Consider the following 17,218-nt stretch of genomic DNA (forward strand, 5'->3'; position numbering starts at 1 on the left):
TCTTGATTGAAAGTCAGTGTCCTTCTTGGGTTTTTTAGTGGGTTTACCAGGTTGAGAACCTGTGAATCAGTGCTACTGGGAGGAGGTGGGGAGCTGAAATCTGCTCAGCTGCTCTTTCCCTGGGGAGTAGAAATGAGAATGGCGACGTGGGGCTCTGAGCTCCACATCTGCCCAAGTTGATATTTCCATGAGAAATGGTCATGCCAGGGGTGAGAAGCTCCAATATGGAGTAACCTTAGAGAAGTGTCATTTATTAATTGGAAATTAAGGATCTCGGTGCTCTGCATCATAGAAATGTACGTCCCAGGCTGGAGCCAAGCCCCAGTTCTGTAATTCACTGCCTTTACAGCAAACAGCTCCATATTGCAGCTGAAAGTCAACGAGTCTTCCCATAATTAATCATTGTTTCTACTTTATTACCAATGTATTTAAAATTCAAAATAACAGACTAAGATTTTTCAAGCAGTTTAACTTCTCATTCTCTACAAGGGAAAACGTTGCATAAATAATTTTTGAGACAAAATAAATACATAATTCACTCTTTGAAACAATAGCTTTTCTCTCTAGATTCTGGTCCCACATAAAATAACTGCAAAATCTATAATCAACATGGCAAACTGCCATAGTTGGTATGATCTCTGCATAAGCTCTAGACAGAAAATAAGAACAGAGAGGAACTGCCTTTATCCCAAGTTGTGTTCGTCTGATTCTAGGCCTAGCACTTCTACAGGATACGTACAGCGTGTGGCTATTCACTTCCCAGTAATATTCTTTAATGGAAAAACACAAACTTCAGTCTGAATGTTGAGAAGTACAGTTGCTGTCAAACTAAAGATGTACCAGAGCTGCACATAACAAAGACTTTTCTAAAGGAATTCATGACTTTCAGATTAGCAGAGGCCCACTTCTCCTGCAGAACCCTTCTCCCAGAACTTGGCTTGCACAGTCTTAGCTCTACAAGGTGTATGGCCAAGTCATTCAAAGGCTACAGAACAGGAAATGTACATTGAGATATCTAGGTTGATACTAAAGTCAGTTGTGTACTAGGAAACAAGGACTAATCAGTATTTTTTAATGCTAAATTGTGCACATCATTAGCTGTTTACAAGACAAACATCAATGAGGTTATCTCTCTTGAGAGGAGCATCCATTTCCTAAAACTGCTTCCCTTAGGAGAACTTGCTTAACTGGTCCTAACCCAAACCCTTGCTCCTAAAAGAATAGGATGGTTTGGTTGTCAGTTCTCAGTTCTGAACCTGTTGGCCTTACAGCATTCTAATTAGAAGTGTGACATGGATTGGTCACACTTATGAGAGCACAAATGTCATATTTTGGTTTTCTTTCTCGAAGGAAACCACTGGGGCATGGGGACACCTGGCAGAGGACGTTCCCTTCTGGCATCCTGGCTCCAGCTCCAGCCTCCCCATCCCCAGCATCCCCAACCCAATGGGACTGCAGTGCCCCACCTCACTTGTCCTGCACCACGGGATTCAGAAAAGGGAAAGGGATGTGGCATTCCTTCCACGTCCACAAGCAGAACGACTCCTAACCAGGTGTGCAGACACTGTACCCTAACAGCCTCGCCTCCCTCTCCTTGTACAAACCAGGTGGCCTCATGCTGACCCCCAGGGTGTCCCCTCCTCTCAAACTGAACGTAGCTGCTGCTCCCACCAGCTCGGTTTATCTCATTCTCTTATCAGACCATAACCGCTATCATCTGATGGATTTTGACTATGTGAGCCTTAGACCCAGCGTAGCAGAAGGAATTGGAACCACCTGCAGTCAGACCCTCGTGCTCGGCCTGTGCATGCCGCTGTATATGGTATAAAATATCCAGAGCTGCTGGGCTGCATCACTTGGCACGACCTCCTAATAGGCGTTTTCCAGCTCATGCTGGTTCGGTTTGCTGCTCCTGGCTCGGGACAGACGTGACTTCTTGTTCTTCTGCTGCCTGGCGGGCTCCTTCCCAAAGTCCTTCAGCTCGGACTGGTTGTGGTATCGAGTGTATCGCTTGCACTTGCAGGCTGTGACCGCTCGGAATTTGTAAGTCCGAGTCTCATCGTCGGGACACGCCATCTGGATGCGCTGCGTGCGGGTGTGAGCCGGGATGCAGCGATAATCCGGGGAGTTCTGCCTCCACCACTTCCCTCTGCCGATGGAGTTGGGCAGGAGGTGGGATGGGACGCACTGCCCCGAGCAAACCAGCTCCTTCACGGGCTTCAGGCTGCGGCACGGCCCCTCCGTCACGTAGCGGGTGATGCGCATCTCTCTGCAGCTGAAGTCGGAGACATCTGCAAAGGAGAAGGGTGTTAGCGTGTGACTGCTGCCTTCCCATCCACCAGGAAGCCATCAGCTCTGAGCCCTCCGCGTTGAGAAGGATGTGGAGATGTTGGAGAGGGTCTGGAGGTGGTCGTGAGGGTGCTCAGAAGTTGGAGCACCTCTCCTATGGAGTCAGGTTGAGAGTTGGCCTGGAGAAGAGAAAGCTGTGGGGAGATGTCATTGTGGCCTTCCAGTACTTAAAGGGGGCTCATAAAAAAGATGGAGAGTGATTTTTTACACTGATAGTGCTTTTGTCCTGATTGTGACAGGACAAGGGGGAATGGTTTTTTGAAAGAGGGGAGATTTAAATCAAATGAGAGAAGGAAATTCTTTGCTCAGAGGGTTATGAGATGCCGGCACTGCTGCCCAGAGCGGTGGGTGCCCCATCCCTGCAGGTCCCATGGCCATGGATGGGCAGTGGGCTGCCTGAGCTGCTGGGGGGCACCCAGCCCATGACAAGAAGGTTGAAACTGGATGGGCTGTAAGGTCCCTTCCCACCCAAGCAGACTGTAATTCAGTCACCCTGAATGATGGGTTTGAGGTCTCCAAAGATGCCAAGGCTGCTCTAGTTGTGAGACCCTTGAACCACCATGGATAGGTTGATGAATCCACGCCTGCCCCCACCACAGGGCAGACCCCACGCAGGGCTGTGCTGGTGAGCACTGAGCTCAGGGGGTGCCCAGCACCAGCACTTACTCTACTGGCTTCATTTGCCATGGACAAAGCCTTCCCCAATGCTCTGGTTCAACTCTATTGACCTCAGAGGTTCCTTCCAGATTTAAACTCTTCTGCAGAAGGGAAGTTTTCCTTAAGTGTCTCTGAGCTAACATGCAAGGTGAGGGAAATCAACAGGGCTATGGAATTTCCACTCTTCAGTCATAATGTTCTCTAAGTTTACTGCTTTCTGTGGTAATCCCAAATCTTTTCCTTTCAGAGGCACCTTTCAGATGATAAGGAACTTTGTGGGGTATTTTCCCCCTTATTTTTTTCCTACTGGATAACTATAGATAAACGAAACATCAGGAAATAGAAATCTTTTAACATTCAGGATTTAGACAAACTTTCTCACTGTAGGAACTGTCCTTTTCCAAAGGTGCCTCTTTTGCCACTTGGGATGCTCTGCTACTTAACCTGCATGCAACACACAGAATTTGATTTTTGAAGATGTTTATCAAACAACTCCATCTAGAGGAACACACGGTAATGTTCTCCTCTTAGGGAGAAGGTGTAATTTTGAGTCATGAGCACGACTTGTGATGGAAATCCGCAGCTTACAAATGGAAGCCTGAGTCTGCCAGTCCTTTCTGTGCATATGTCACCTGCCCTGTGCATGCATACAGTGCACAGACTGCAAAATTATTGATGCTGTTCTGCAACCTCGTGTGACCCCAGAAGGACTGGCTGCTTTTGGATCAGCATTTTCATTCCTTATGTCAAAGACATAAAAATAAGTATACAAGGCTATTGCATACCCTGATACCCTGTCCAGTTAATACCTTTTACTCCCTCCTTTTCACCACAAACCCCATGCACATTTCAGTGGTATGGACCCCAGTGGATATCAGAGCAATCAGAGGCTCCAAATGAGGATTTGCAGATGTAAGTGAACCAACCTGCCTTGAGTTGGGGATGTGGGGCTGCCTGCAGGAAGCACAGTGCTCCCTTTGGGGAATTTCAGACCTCCATGAAGCAGCACTCAAAAATATCATTAGTTTTTTTTTTCTTTTAATATTATGATTTTAACCTCCAGATGTGTTCCTTCTGACCCCTGTGATGGGGTGAGCTTTGAGTGAGCTGCATTTGGCAGCTAAATGCAGGTCTGAAAGAACTGAGTTGCCCTGTTTCCAGAAGTGCTCCCTCTAAAAACTCCTTTGCTCTCTCTGCCTTCTGTCCATCCTCCCAAAGCTGTTTTGCATCATTGTAAACATCACACATTTGCCCAAACGCAGTAAATCTATTAAGTACCCAACCTACTTCCAAACCTCTGCCAAAGAGGGTCCTCTCCCATTCACTTGGGCACGAATTCCTTTTGGAAGTGCTCTAACTCCTGTTGCCTTCTGCAATCCAGCCAAAAATCCACTGTTAGCAAAGGACATGGAGCAGCACAGCTCACCCAGCTGAGCACCACTTGTGCTGGGGGTCTCAGACCCCACCACCCCAATTCCTCCTCAGTCTTTAATTCCCTTCCACACCTATTTGACTAAAAAAACAGGTTCTGATAACACCTAATCTTTTGCAAAACTGTTAGGGTCCAAAACAGCAATCTAACGTGATTTGTCTTACCATTAGGGTCCGGAGTTTGCTGTATGTGCCTTCCCCCGTGCTTTGCCTGGTTCATCGTGTTGTTGTTGCTGTAAATCTGCTCCATGGGGGTCTCTGTATTTTCGGTGATCTCAGGGATGATTTCTGTTGCATCATTTTTGAACACTTGCCATCCTCCAGCTGCCCGGGATGCGATTTGGATGAGGACGCAGACAGAGCACACAGCCCAGGAGATCTGCATGGTGGCAGCTCACGGCTCGGCTCCTCAGCACCCTGACAGCCTCAGTTCCCAAGCACAGGCAAATCGTTCCCCTTTTTTAAATCCTTTTTAGAACCAAGCCAGCCAATGGCTGTCCAAAGTGGGAAGGGCCAGACAGCAACTCATTCATCTCAGCTTTTGTCAGTGTGAAATAGAACTGGTGCGTGGGGGTGGCTTGGTTGACAGGACTCTACAACTTCCACCTCCAAACTCCTCGTGCTGTTGGGTTTTGTGTCTGGCAGCAGTGTGGGTTGATGGGAGCAGTGTGCACAGCAGCCCCACTTTCTCTGTAGTTTTTGGGGTTCTGGCATCTTGTGTCACAAATGCACCGAAAGAAACAAGGAAAGAGCTTCCTTCCAAAATGAGAAGTTGCTTTATTTAACAGAAATCAGCTCTGAGGAGTGTGGCTGTCGGGGCAAGCAGCCAGGTGCTGCTTTCTGAGGTGCTCTCCCTTTTTTTTTCTCCCTTATTTTCAGTACATGCACTGTGGGATCACTGCACGCTGCTCCTTCTGCTGGTGTTTTGCACAAGGCTTGGGTGCAGCACATGAGATTATTTTAAACACAGGATCGTGGCCAGGCTGATTTCTGTGCATGATGCAACTAAGAAAAAGATAGAGATGATGCCCTTATGCCCAAGGCAGCTATGCCTAAGTGTTATTAATGCATCGTGTTCCAAAATCTCATTTATGGTATTCTTTTTCCTTGCAGAATTGTAGACGATAATGGGGACGGTTGGGTGATTTCTGCATCTCAAGGCCACAAATATTTCTGTGGTGTTTGCAGATGCTATCAGGCTAAATACATCAATCAGGAAGAGCCCTTCAGTGAGAGCAGACCCTGCACTGAGCTCATCACAGCTACTGAAAGCAAATGTGCTCTCAGAGCAGCGAAGGACACCTGTGCATGTTCCTGCAACGTCTGTCGCATCCATCCCCATGCATGTAGAAGAGGTTCCAAAGGGATTCACCGAGTTTCAGCACTTTGAAACATTGCTCAGAACGTCAACAGGAGCCTCTGAGTTCTCCTCTGCCTCTGTGAGGGGTGGGAGCAGTTGGGGCTGTCTGGTTTCCCCCTGTTCCTGTAGGGAACTCGTTACCTAAGGCTTGCATTCCATTCCAGCCATTCCCCTGCCCTGGCACAGAAAACAGGTGTCACCAAACGTGAAGCGGAGATGTGCTCTCCTGTGGGGTGACCCTGATGATAAATAATCCATGCAAACAGCAGTGATGACCCGAGGGCATTTCACCTCTTTGCCCTTCCACACCCCCAGACACTCACAGCGGAGGCGTTTGTGTGCTGAGCTGGGGGAGCTTCAGCCTCCCTGCTCCATTCAATGGGCTGCAGCAGCACGACTGCATTTCTTTCAATTAAGAACGCCTCTTCTACCCAAAGCAGTTGTGATGTGAATAGTGATGGCCTCACAGGCACCCCAAACCCAAATTCTGAGGCGTTGCAAAGGTTTTTCCCACTGTAATTTTTCTCAGTTCCAAATCAATGTGTTTGGATTCCAGATCCATGCAGCAGGGAGGAACATTGTGTTGGAGCACCATGGGAGCACTGAGGGAAATGGATTCTGAAGAAATGACAGACACCAGCTTGGGTATCTTCCATGCAGGATTTTGGTTTTATCTTTCTTTGAAAACAAGCTGGGCTATGGTGCTTAATGAGTTAAGCTTGAAATTGTGTGTGATGATCTCTCGGGCTCTACTTGCAAGTCTTATAATTGAGCCGTGTGATTTCTTTTGTTTCTTTAATTGTTTTAGAAGTAAGGATGATGGGAACCAAACTGCGTGTTTTGTCAGGCAGGAACATCACCAGCTCAGCAACCCTCTTCCAAGTGCTATAGGACAACACATGGCACAGCAGAACACAGCCAAGAGATGAATGGGAGAGCCCCCATCATCAGTGAGCACTGCTAAATGCTCCTCAAGGGAAGTTCTTTACTATGAGAGCAGTGAGCTGCTGGAACAGCTGCCCAGAGAGGCTGTGATGCCCGTCCATCCCTGGAGGTGTTCAAGGCCAGGTTGGATGGGGCCCAGGGCAGCCTGGGCTGCTATGAAATGGGGAGGTTGGTGGCCCTGCGTGTGGCAGGGGGTTGGAGCTTCATGATCCTTGAGGTCCCCTCCAACCCAAGCCATTCTATGATTCTTACCCTATTCAAATGTGTTCAGAATGGCATAACTTTGTCTATAAAAGCTCATTTTGTGTTAATTTCTGCACAGAGAATATTTCCAAAAGTGATCAGGAAGCGCATTCACAACAATGTAGTGTCAATAAAAAGATGTAAAGGTTTTCTTAAGGTTTCTCTAAGCACTTGAACGATGCCCTCTCTTAGAAGCTGTCTGAACATTTATCTGTATCACCCGCTGGGAGAAGCAGCAAGCAAAACTCTGAAGGTGAAAATGAGAAGCTGCACTTTGCCTCTGGCACAAAACCTCAGCAAGGGCAGCCTGACAGCAGTAAGAAAAGAATCCCAGGGACGTTCAGATTCCTTAACTACAAACACATTCTTCCACGTCCTGTAGCTGCTTGCCTGCTCACAGCACAGCAAGCAGGAACAGTTCAGGCTGCAGCCCCCAGGAGCAATTGATTTCTGCTCTGTTAATGAAGCACAAGAGAAAATAAAAAAGCAAACAACAAACGTTTGTGATTTCTACCAAGGACACTTCGAGAGTGCACTGAGTTTGGGTTTGCCATAATGAGAGCTGAAAAAAATTCTCCCTTGGCCTCATTAAGGATCAGATATGTGCTTCTGTGCTTCCAGGACATGACTGGGGTGCAGGGGGTAAAATAGCATCGTGTGCTCATCCTGAATCCCTGGCTGCTGCTTTCTGGGCTCAAGATTTTGTGTCCTGCTGTTGTCACTCTGCCCTTTGAAGATATCTGCATAACCCAATTGTTGCAGTCAGTTCTGCCATGTGTCACTGCCCTCCCTCGACCAAGGGGGGTTCTGTGGGGCATCCACACCCTCAGGGATGTGCACAGCCTGAGCTCTATGAACTCTGCCCATCACCTACACACTGCCCCACTTTCTGAAGGACTCCCTTGCTTCCCAAGCAGTCCTCTCCCCAAAATACTGCTGAGCTGCCCATGCCCGAGCCCTGTTCTCTCCCAGGGATCCTGCAGAGCCATTTACCTCTTCTGCACCCTGCAGCCCCAATGCTACAGCATGGACTCCTCTACGTCACCAAGAGCAAACGGATCCGTATCGTTCTCCCACCAGAGATCAGCAAATGTGCTGCTGAATGGTTCTGGCTGCTTGCCTTGCTGGTGCCAAGACATCAGATTCACGTAACAGCTTTGGTCAGGGACGGAATGAGGGCTGCTTAGTGGGGAACAACGAGCCTACAGCTCCATCTGGTGAGTCAGCTGGCCAGCTACCTTGGCAGGGAATTAAAACATGGAGAAGAAAAAAAAAAACACAACAAAAACCAACCAAAAAGCCCTCAGCTGACTTACTCCCACAGCTTCCACTTACAGGGCTTGTTTCCAAAACAGAAGGAATGAATTCATTGTCCAAAGAATAAAAACTGGAATACAGTCACTGCCCATTCAGAAGTTACAGACAGCAATTAAACACAACCGGCTCCATAAGGCAGCAGCTCAGCCACCAATGTCAGGTCAGTGCCATCAAACCTTCCCACAGCACTTTTTGTTCCCATATGTACATATATATATATATATATATATAACACATATATCTATTTAGCAGTACTTGCTTTATATTTAAAAAGGAACTTTTGAGCTCCAGGTATAAAAGAACGTGTTGGAGAAAGAGAGGGGCTGTGAAAAGGAACTGGGGAACTGCTGTCAATGCCAGTTTGATCGTTATATGATGTACAGATGTCAACAGCAGTTTCAGAATGGTGATGTAGATTTCCAAATCCAAATCCTAATGAAAAAGCAACAGCAAACGCTCACCTGGCTTCTGCACTGTAATGCCATTGTAATGCACAGGATGTGTTTGCTGTATGAGGAATAAGGACACTCATTCTCACCTGCAACCCCCTGGAAGATACTTCCTCAGGGTTGTGACCAAAACAAACCACTGCCTCCAGTTGTAGCAGATTTGGTTAGTTCTGCACAACAGAAGTGGGAACAGTTTGGCGAGGAACATTGCTAATGTGTTGTGTGCTGTTTTTGCCTTGTTCTGCAGGAGGAGGATGGGTCGGATGGGAGTGCTGTTCCAGCTCAAGGAGCACACACACACAGCACTTGGATCTGCAGGGTACTGCTGGAAGATGCACTCTCCTGGCACTGGGAGGTAAGCCAGACATACACATCTTTAGGAGGAAAATGTGTCCAACACTTACATGAGTTTAAAGGGAATTACAACACAACGTATTACAGCTGCCAGTCTGGTCTTAGGATGCTGTTAACTCTAATTTTGAAATAACTTTGCTAAGTGTGTCCAATTGCAACGCTCTCTTGGAAAGCATTCAGCATTATCACAGAACCATAGAATGGCCTGGGTTGCAAAGGACCACAATGCTCACCTGGTTTCAACCCCCTGCTATGTGCAGGGTTGCCAACCACCAGACCAGGCTGCCCAGAGCCACATCCAGCCTGGCCTTGAATTACTTACATCTCAGAAGAGCTTATTAGACACAAGATTGTCATTGCCAACAGCACAGGACCGAAGGATGAGGACAGCACTCAGAAAACACAGTTTTTCCTTTGGATCGAAATTCTGGGTTGGAAACTTCCCTCAGGTGCTGATGGCTGGGAGACGCAGCTCAGATGGATTCATTTTTGCATTTCTCATCATTTCAGAGGGATGATTATCTATCTGAACATCCTCCTTTGTTCCTTGCTGTAAGATAAGAGCTCCTCGCCCCCGCTCCCCTCTACCTTCCAACTTCTCCAACTGAGCACAAAAAGCCCAAGCTGCTGCATCTCTTTCACTGCGCTGGATTTGACTTGGCAGATGTCTTTGTTCTATGGCAGATGTGGATTTTACAGTCCCTGCTTAGCCTCAAATACTGCTATAATAACGTCCTTTCTGAGTCACCCATCAGTTCCTTACCACAGGATCTACTGTTTCAGCACTTTAAATCAATTGCTAATAGAGTTTTCTTTGTTCCCCTCCACCCTTGTGCTACAAAATTCTTGAAGAAGCTTAACAATGTCTGTCCTGTGATTTTTTTTATAGTGAGACGAATACACAAAACTGGATTTGATTCAGGTGGATTATTAATACAAGGATTTTAAACCTAGACCTACATTAAAGCATGGCTCAAAAGGGATCACAAACCTCCCAGGGTTCTGACAGCACAGCCAACAATTCTGAGGCTGTAGAGGAAGATCCTCTGCATTAACAGAGCTGCAATAACTGACAGGCACACACAGACCCACTCGAGCATACCGTAAACAAGGCTCCCTCTCCCATCACTGCAATGACTCATTTCATCTGCATGTCCAACAGAATCAAGGTATGATTTATTTTAATAGAAAGGAAACGCTTTCTGTTCCACGTGGCATGTAACAACGGTGGTTTCTATTGAATGGAGCCATGCAAATAATTCAAGTCAGAGTGTACCAACAAAATGCTCTGTAAGCACACCTGCACTGCAATGCTGGAAGAAATCTGTAGATATCATCTTGCTATTCCACATTAATAAACAGCAACAGCATAAGGGCAGGGAGACTGTGGTTCAATACAAACCTCAGAAGCCATTCCATTCTGGTACTTCACACTTTATCATACACCCAGTACAAGCACTCCTAAGTACAGCCATTCTTCTTCCCTTGCTGCAGTTCTTTTCTCAATATTTACTCCACATTTTCTTCAGAGTGTGAGTTTATAATAAAAATAAACTTTAATATCAGACTATTTCACGTCAATCACAACAGCAAGTGGTACAAACAGTCTTGGAAATACAGTGTGCATCAAGGTCAGGCTCTGAATGGCTTTACTACCACACACTGTGTATTGCATATATCCACACTGAACACAATACTGCATTTCTTTTTGCAAGAGTGCATCTGTGCATTTGCATATATGCTGCTCCGTTCCTTGAAGCTCCTACACTCAAACTCGAGGCACCTGTGTGCATGAAAAAGAAGCTTTAGAAAACACAGTACTTCAATGAGGAGTGAGAGATGTATGGGGGCTCTCAGCAAACAGTGCTCTGGTGGAGTAAAATACAAAGCTTAAATGAAGCAACGGGATGTCAATGCAAAGCATGTTACAAAGCCTGCAAAGGGGCACTGAAATATGTGTGAACAGCTGTCCTCACCCGAGCGACCCCTCTAAAGACACCTCTATATTGCAACAACTCCCACAAGCGACACAACAAGTTGTGCCACCTTGAAAGACAGACCCACAGTTTGAGAAAGATCCCTTCACTAAGACAAGAGCAGGAATTCTGCCTCCCTCACACAACGTGACTTAGCTTGGTGGTTGGGGGGTTAGGAATCTAAAGCACTTAATATATCCTCTGATGGTTTGAGAAAACACCCCAAAAACACTACAGCGCTCTGTTTCAGGGCTTCACTTTGCCTTCCTTCACTAACTGCTCATTTAGCTGACAAAGCTGCCTTAGGAAGCCATCATTAGGGCCAATCTCTCTCTTTTGCCGGACAGTGACCAAAGCAGACTTGACATCCATGTTCTGGCGAAGCATGAGGTAGGCGATGACCAGCGTAGGAGAACGGCTGTAGCCCTCACGGCAATGCACAAACACTTGTCCTGCAGGGAAAACAGGTCATAACGTGGGTTATAATGGAACAGAGGATGGAAATGCAGCATGAAATAAATCGCGACAATTAGTCCTTCAGAACCCCGAGGACTCTGCATTGGGAATTCTGATGGAGATATGTAAAACTTGATGCTATGGCTCCGATAGCTGCTACAGCCTGACGTGTGGATAATGCAGAATTAACAGTTCTACATCACTCACACTACAGTGTATTTGCTGCTGCATTATGAAGGCCAGCCTGCACCTATCTATATTTCTCCAATCTCTATTTCAGAATGTCTTGTACCTAAGGATGACTGGGTACCAAACAGCACGAATCAATGATGCACCGTTTAAAATACGCTGCAGACAGATGCTGTTTGTTACATACTGTATCTCCTCAAGGACACCCACCCTTCTGGCTGCACTGCTGTCAATTCCCATGATAACTCCGTGCTGGATCATACCTGGCTGCTTGTCTGGCTCTCTATGAATCACACTAACACTCAAGTAAAAGAAACCACTAATTATGCAATAACAAGAACCAGAAGTACCTTCTGCCAGCACCAATGAAAAGCTTCCAGCTAACTGATTAGGGAAATTATTCCCATGTTTATTGGAAAAATGCTGACAGTTGGCATCCAACAATAATTAAGCAGGCTGCTGCTCCCTCTGAGAAACCTAACTCATTTTTATTGCTTCTCAGCTGCTTCCTCTTTGCCCTGCTTTTCCAGACACAAAATACAACCCCAGGCTTCCCCTCCAGAGTAAATTCTTTCCTGAGACCACAGAACAGATGAACCACACAGACTTGCTGAGGCCACGACTTGCTCAGAAGCCTGTTACCATATTTGCCTTGAGCTGCATATTCTGCTCAGCTCGAGGCAAACCTCTAATCAGAAGCGAGTTGAACAGCTAAAACAATTAATTCTTTACATTTCCTGAGAGCCTGCAGCCATGAATTAGCAGGATTCAAAGATTCTTAAGCATGTGGAAGAGAACTGACTTCCTTTCTACAGTCAGAAGCAAAAGGGTTTCTGGCCTTCCTCTGTGAAAGGCAGTGAGAATCCTGGGCTGATCTGGGTACAGCAGCCCTGCCTTCACTTTGCTCCCCTCCAGAACCTCATGCAGCTACAAAGCTGAAATGAAACTGCAGGAGGGAGCAGTACTGCATCCCTCGTCACTTCGCTACTGCTTTTGCTCTACCCTTCCCTGCAATAAAAAATCCCCTATCGTATTTAAGTAGTGAGTTAATCTCAAACCTGGCTCCACCGCCACCCAGCTACAAAGTTCTTTTGTTTACCACGGCAGGAAAACAGCAGCAGTCACAGGAGGCAATATTTAGACAGAATGAATGGCAAAGTAGAAGTGCTGCTATTGATTCTGATCAGATTAGCTGAAGTTGGTGGGGACCAATGCACAGCTGGCATTGCTGAACACTTCTTCCTACTGCAGGCTGTATCAGTGGGTCATAGAATTAATTGCAAGAGCTGGCATTTAACTTCACATCCCAGCTGCAGCTCCCCTTTTGCCCACTTCAGGGACAGAACTCCTGGAACTGTGGGAATCCTCATTCCTCTTTGCTCACATTTAGTCACGAAGCAAGAAAGAAATGAAGCATATGTAGAAATGAGTGCTATGCTGCAACAGTCAGAGCAGAAGCACCTTCTGACCCACTGCACTATGCCCCAGGATTTCTGCTCTGTGGAAACACTGTTAGAGAAATGTGGCAATCAACAGCATTTCACCCATCATCTCCAGCCTTCCTGGAATCCCAGGGACTAATGGGGTAATTGTGACATAAAATAATAATAAGATCATAGAGACAGGCTCTATCCTTACTGTATGTTTGAGAAGCAAACATACAGCAAGTTCAGCAATGCATTACCTGCATCATTTTTGCCTTCCAATGCTGTAAAACTACTTTTAGATCCTGTATTTGCTTTCTGGGCTTTTCATCTGTCTGAGGAATAATAAGGACACGTCTTCCCAGACAGCCACTACTCCAGGATGCAGCTGCTGTTTCACTTTGCAAAGTCATCCCTAAAATGTCAGACTTCCACTTAACATATACTGGAGGTCCACATACATAGAGAGATGACTAAGATGTTTTATTGAATATTCAGGTGTCTTTGATGCCAAGGCTTGATCTGAATCACTGGTTTGCCTGTCCAACTGAAAATCGGAGCAAAGAACCACTTCAAGCAGTGAAATAAAGAGCTAAACCATACGCAGCGTACAGAAAATAAGGCAGAAAGACATTTCAGTTTGCCTTACCATCCTTCTGGGAAAGTGCTTTCTCAATAAAATCAGCTGCCTCCTCAAAATATCGACTGAGGTTAAATTCCTGCGTATCGTTAGCTTTAATGCCATGGTATGTGATGCCTGTGCCTTCATAGAATTCTGCATTAGTGTTCACATGCATGAATGACTTCCCCTCTGCTGCATTCAGAACATGGGTTATCCCCAGGCGCTGCAGCTTCATAATGTTCTTGGCTATGAACCTGCGTGACAAAAAGTGTCAAGAAAACGATTAGAACTCGGTGTCTCGGTATTGACAACGTCCCCAAAAGCTACTGATGACCGAAAGGTTGCATTTTTCTGCTCAGGGATGCTAAATATACAGCGCTCAAATTAGCTAAAGATTTGACACATGGAAATATTCAGAGCCTTGGTCACTACTTGCATGTCAAAGAATGCTCCTTTCCTGGCTGACAGCCGAACACTGGGACTTAATCCTCTGCTCCCTACTATGGCACAGCTGTAGCTGTGAACATTAAATTCTGATTGAACTAAGGAAACTTAGGAGATCACAGAAATGCCTGGCTAATTGCTCCTATGATTAACCACTCTCTCCGTGTGCTAATTTAAGAACCAGCTACAAGCAGCCTCTGCTGGCGGCCTCCAATGCTCCTTCTCAGGCCACAGGAATACAGAAACACAGAAAGCAAGATGTACGTTATCACACCACATGGTTGCACAGGGCAACGTTCACATAATTCAAGGCTTTATGAACATCTAGAGCATTCCTTTCCTCCTAACAACCCTTCACCCCTTAAATTATCCTCACGCACGAATTCTTATGCATGAGTGAAGTTTCTACATCTTCTCTCGGTGCCAAACAACTACGGGCAACGGGCCAAGTATTTGTAAAGGACTTCATTACCCAAACAAATGTTGACAGATTTTTCCATCTGGCAGGACATCATCTGTGCCAGGGGACAAGTATCAGGGCCAAGGGAATTCTGCTTGCAACACAAAAGTAAATCCTACAGAGCAAGGCCAAAACAAAAAGCGTTAATTCACCTGCGAGTTCCTCTGTTTAAGTGGTGAGTGTGGCACAAGGAACAGTGCGTGGGTCAGTGCATATCTGATAGTGGCTGGGATCCATGGGAATCTGCTTTGCACCCGTTCACCCAAGCAAATAAACCACATCTGTAATACGGAGCAAAAACTGCCCCACAGCGCATTTTCATTTCTACTGTTACGTCCATGCAAAACTGCTCCTCCACCACTCAACTTAATGTTAATTTGGGGATTAGGATTGGGATTTTGGGGATCTTTCAGATTCCTTACTGCACTTTGAGCCCATTAGGAACAAAGAATTGCTTCGTGGGTTAACCATACACACTCAACAGCCAGAACACTCAGATACGTGCTCTGCAAGCCTGGCCAAGATGCATTCCGTCCAGCTGTCCAGCTTGTTTACCATGAGATTACACTCAAATATATCCTGATGCTGGCCGTGATAGGACATTATTTGTACTTCTGATATCATCTGAATTGTCTGACTGTGCTGCTGCTTGAAAAACACACTTGTGTGAACGTCACCAATCTGATCTTTCTTGTTTTAGTGATATTGCATTTTGACTCATCTTCAGAACTCTCGTCTGATCGCTTTGAAAGGTTACAACTGTCTGCTGTGATATGCAAAAGCTCTCTTTTTATTTTATCATTTCACCTCTGTGTTTGCATTAATGATAACTTCCATGTACTGCAAGGGAGACGTGGTACTTGACAGACAAATTGTTATCCCACGCTGTGACCCCATTCAGTCTCATCCTCCTGAACGTCTCAGCGCTGTTACTTTTACCCGAGGTTGAGTCATTCATAAGGAGAGAAAAAATATGCATAATATTGTAAAAGGCTTCGAGCAGAACTGTCTGAATTCTCACTCAGATGTCTTAATTTCTTGCCATGAATTCCTGTCCAAACTCTGTTTAAGTTCTGTTTCTTTCATGCTGGGTGTTGACATTCCAACCTCTCCGTGGCAAAACTCTCCGTGGATGTCATTACTCTGTAAATTCTCTCTCTGTTATAAAATCCCTGCCCCCGGTAGCTGTGGGAGCAGCCTCACATTGCAGGCAGTGCTTGATCCCTCCAAGGCAGAGAGGAGATTTGTCAGAGCAAACGACCGCGTTACTTTATTCTCCTGCTCCCCCCATGAAGTGCTCCCAGCAGCTCTGCAAAGATAGTAACATTTGTGCAATGAAGGCTGAAATGGAGAAGGGAGCCGAGCACAGAGCTGACATGCAGCACACTGAGGTCTCCAGCTCCGAGCAGATGCTGGAACAGAATGGGATAAAGGAATGCACTGCAGACACAGGGCCTGAGCAGCTCTGTGGCACACACAGCTATTGCTGCCCTGTCACCCCACAGCATCCCGTCCCTTGGGTAACCATGGACAAGGATAGGAGGCAGCAGGGGAATCACAGAACTGCAGGGCTTGGAAGGGAACTTCAGAGATTATTGAGTCCAAACCGCTGCCCAAGCAGCTCTCCACATCAGGCTGCACAGGTCGGCATCCAGATGGGTCTGGAATATCTCCAGGGAAGGAGACCCCACCACCTCCCTGGGCAGCCCATCCCAGTGCTCCATCATCACCCTCACCGTGAAGCCCTTTTGCATATTGGTGCAGAACTTCCCATGCTCCAGTTTGAGCCCATTTCCCCTCGTCCTTGTCCCCAGACAAGAGGCTGCCCACGTCCCTTCACCTCCCACACTTCAGCTATTTATAAACACCGACAACCTCCCCAAAATTAGAAGCCCCAAATTAGGAATTAGGAAAAAAAAACTTCAAGCCCAACACGGGGCGTTTCGCTCCTCAACTGTGCGTGCGCTTCATTCAGCCCCTCCGCCCGCAGCCGGGCCCTGCAGCAGGTGCCATTTATGGGCAGCGCCCGCTGGGTGCCATAGGAGCCCGCACGGCGCCGTGCTCAGGCCCTGCAGCCAGCCAGGCCCCGCGGCTCCCTATGGATGCCCGGGGGGGGCGGCGGCTTGGCCCCTCCCGCAGCTCACAGCCCTACGCAGCCCCTCGCGGGCCGCCCGCTCCCGGCCCGGCGCACTCACGCGTTCCCCACGTGGATGCGCGGCACCACCTCGTTGCTGTGCGCGCTTGGCAGGCTGTAGCAACCGCTGCCGTTCGCAAGGAGGTCGTTCAGCTCCTCCACCGAGATCCGATAATCGGACATGGCCGGATCCGGACGCTCGCGAGGCTCCGTTAGCTCCGCCGATCGGCACGGATCGCCCCGCCCCGCCCGGCACCGCCGAGCGAGGGGCGGAGTCCGAGCAGCTGGTCGGCATAGCGGGCAGGCGGCGGGCGCTGCGTGGGGGTATGGACGGAACCGGCATCACCGTGAAGCTGATCCTGGTTGGAGACAGCGCCGTGGGGAAGTCCAGGTGGGACCGGGACCGGG

At 47.3% G+C, this 17,218-nt stretch overlaps 3 protein-coding genes across 4 annotated transcripts in view; 1 reads left to right on the plus strand and 2 right to left on the minus strand.

Moving 5' to 3' along the window:
• Nucleotides 1-450: 450 nt before the first annotated feature.
• SOST (sclerostin) lies at nt 451-5,002 on the minus strand. 2 transcript variants are annotated; one of them, XM_042886948.1, is made up of 2 exons: nt 4,623-5,002; nt 451-2,320 (listed from the first exon to the last, which is right to left on the minus strand). In XM_042886948.1, exons 1-2 carry the CDS (start codon nt 4,820-4,822, stop codon nt 1,870-1,872), a joined length of 651 nt encoding a protein of 216 aa, XP_042742882.1. In that variant the 5' UTR covers nt 4,823-5,002; the 3' UTR covers nt 451-1,869. The 2 variants fall into 2 exon arrangements, with proteins under 2 accessions (XP_042742882.1, XP_042742881.1); XM_042886947.1 differs by having other exon boundaries at nt 451-2,291; nt 4,603-5,002.
• Nucleotides 5,003-10,259: 5,257 nt separating this feature from the next.
• Nucleotides 10,260-17,045, minus strand: DUSP3 (dual specificity phosphatase 3). Its single transcript, XM_042886960.1, has 3 exons — nt 16,872-17,045; nt 13,800-14,026; nt 10,260-11,533 (listed from the first exon to the last, which is right to left on the minus strand). Exons 1-3 carry the CDS (start codon nt 16,991-16,993, stop codon nt 11,328-11,330), a joined length of 555 nt encoding a protein of 184 aa, XP_042742894.1. The 5' UTR covers nt 16,994-17,045; the 3' UTR covers nt 10,260-11,327.
• A 45-nt stretch (nt 17,046-17,090) lies between these two features.
• LOC122188536 (ras-related protein Rab-18-B-like) overlaps nt 17,091-17,218 on the plus strand; it is a 5,724-nt gene continuing 5,596 nt past the window's right edge. Inside the window, exon 1 of the mRNA XM_042886922.1 lies at nt 17,091-17,200. Within this exon, the coding sequence (XP_042742856.1) occupies nt 17,137-17,200 (64 nt within the window). The 5' untranslated portion in view covers nt 17,091-17,136. The remainder of the gene's footprint in view (nt 17,201-17,218) is intronic.

The sequence above is a fragment of the Lagopus leucura genome, unplaced genomic scaffold, assembly GCF_019238085.1.
Source record: "Lagopus leucura isolate 7727_CA_CO unplaced genomic scaffold, USGS_WTPT01 Super-Scaffold_100066, whole genome shotgun sequence".
In the NCBI taxonomy this organism is placed as follows: Eukaryota; Metazoa; Chordata; class Aves; order Galliformes; family Phasianidae; genus Lagopus; species Lagopus leucura.

What these genes read in the sequence shown, in the direction of transcription:
- SOST (XM_042886948.1), bottom strand. Translation starts at nt 4,822, where the DNA reads ATGCAGATCTCCTGGGCTGTGTGCTCTGTCTGCGTCCTCATCCAAATC. An exon ending in CACGGGGGAAGGCACATACA is followed by an intron (nt 2,321 to 4,622) that starts GCAAACTCCGGA and finishes GGAAGGCAGCAG; the next exon opens with TCACACGCTAACACCCTTCT.
- DUSP3 (XM_042886960.1), bottom strand. Translation starts at nt 16,993, where the DNA reads ATGTCCGATTATCGGATCTCGGTGGAGGAGCTGAACGACCTCCTTGCG. An exon ending in CGCATCCACGTGGGGAACGC is followed by an intron (nt 14,027 to 16,871) that starts GTGAGTGCGCCG and finishes TTTGTCACGCAG; the next exon opens with GTTCATAGCCAAGAACATTA. An exon ending in AGCACTTTCCCAGAAGGATG is followed by an intron (nt 11,534 to 13,799) that starts GTAAGGCAAACT and finishes TTTTCCCTGCAG; the next exon opens with GACAAGTGTTTGTGCATTGC.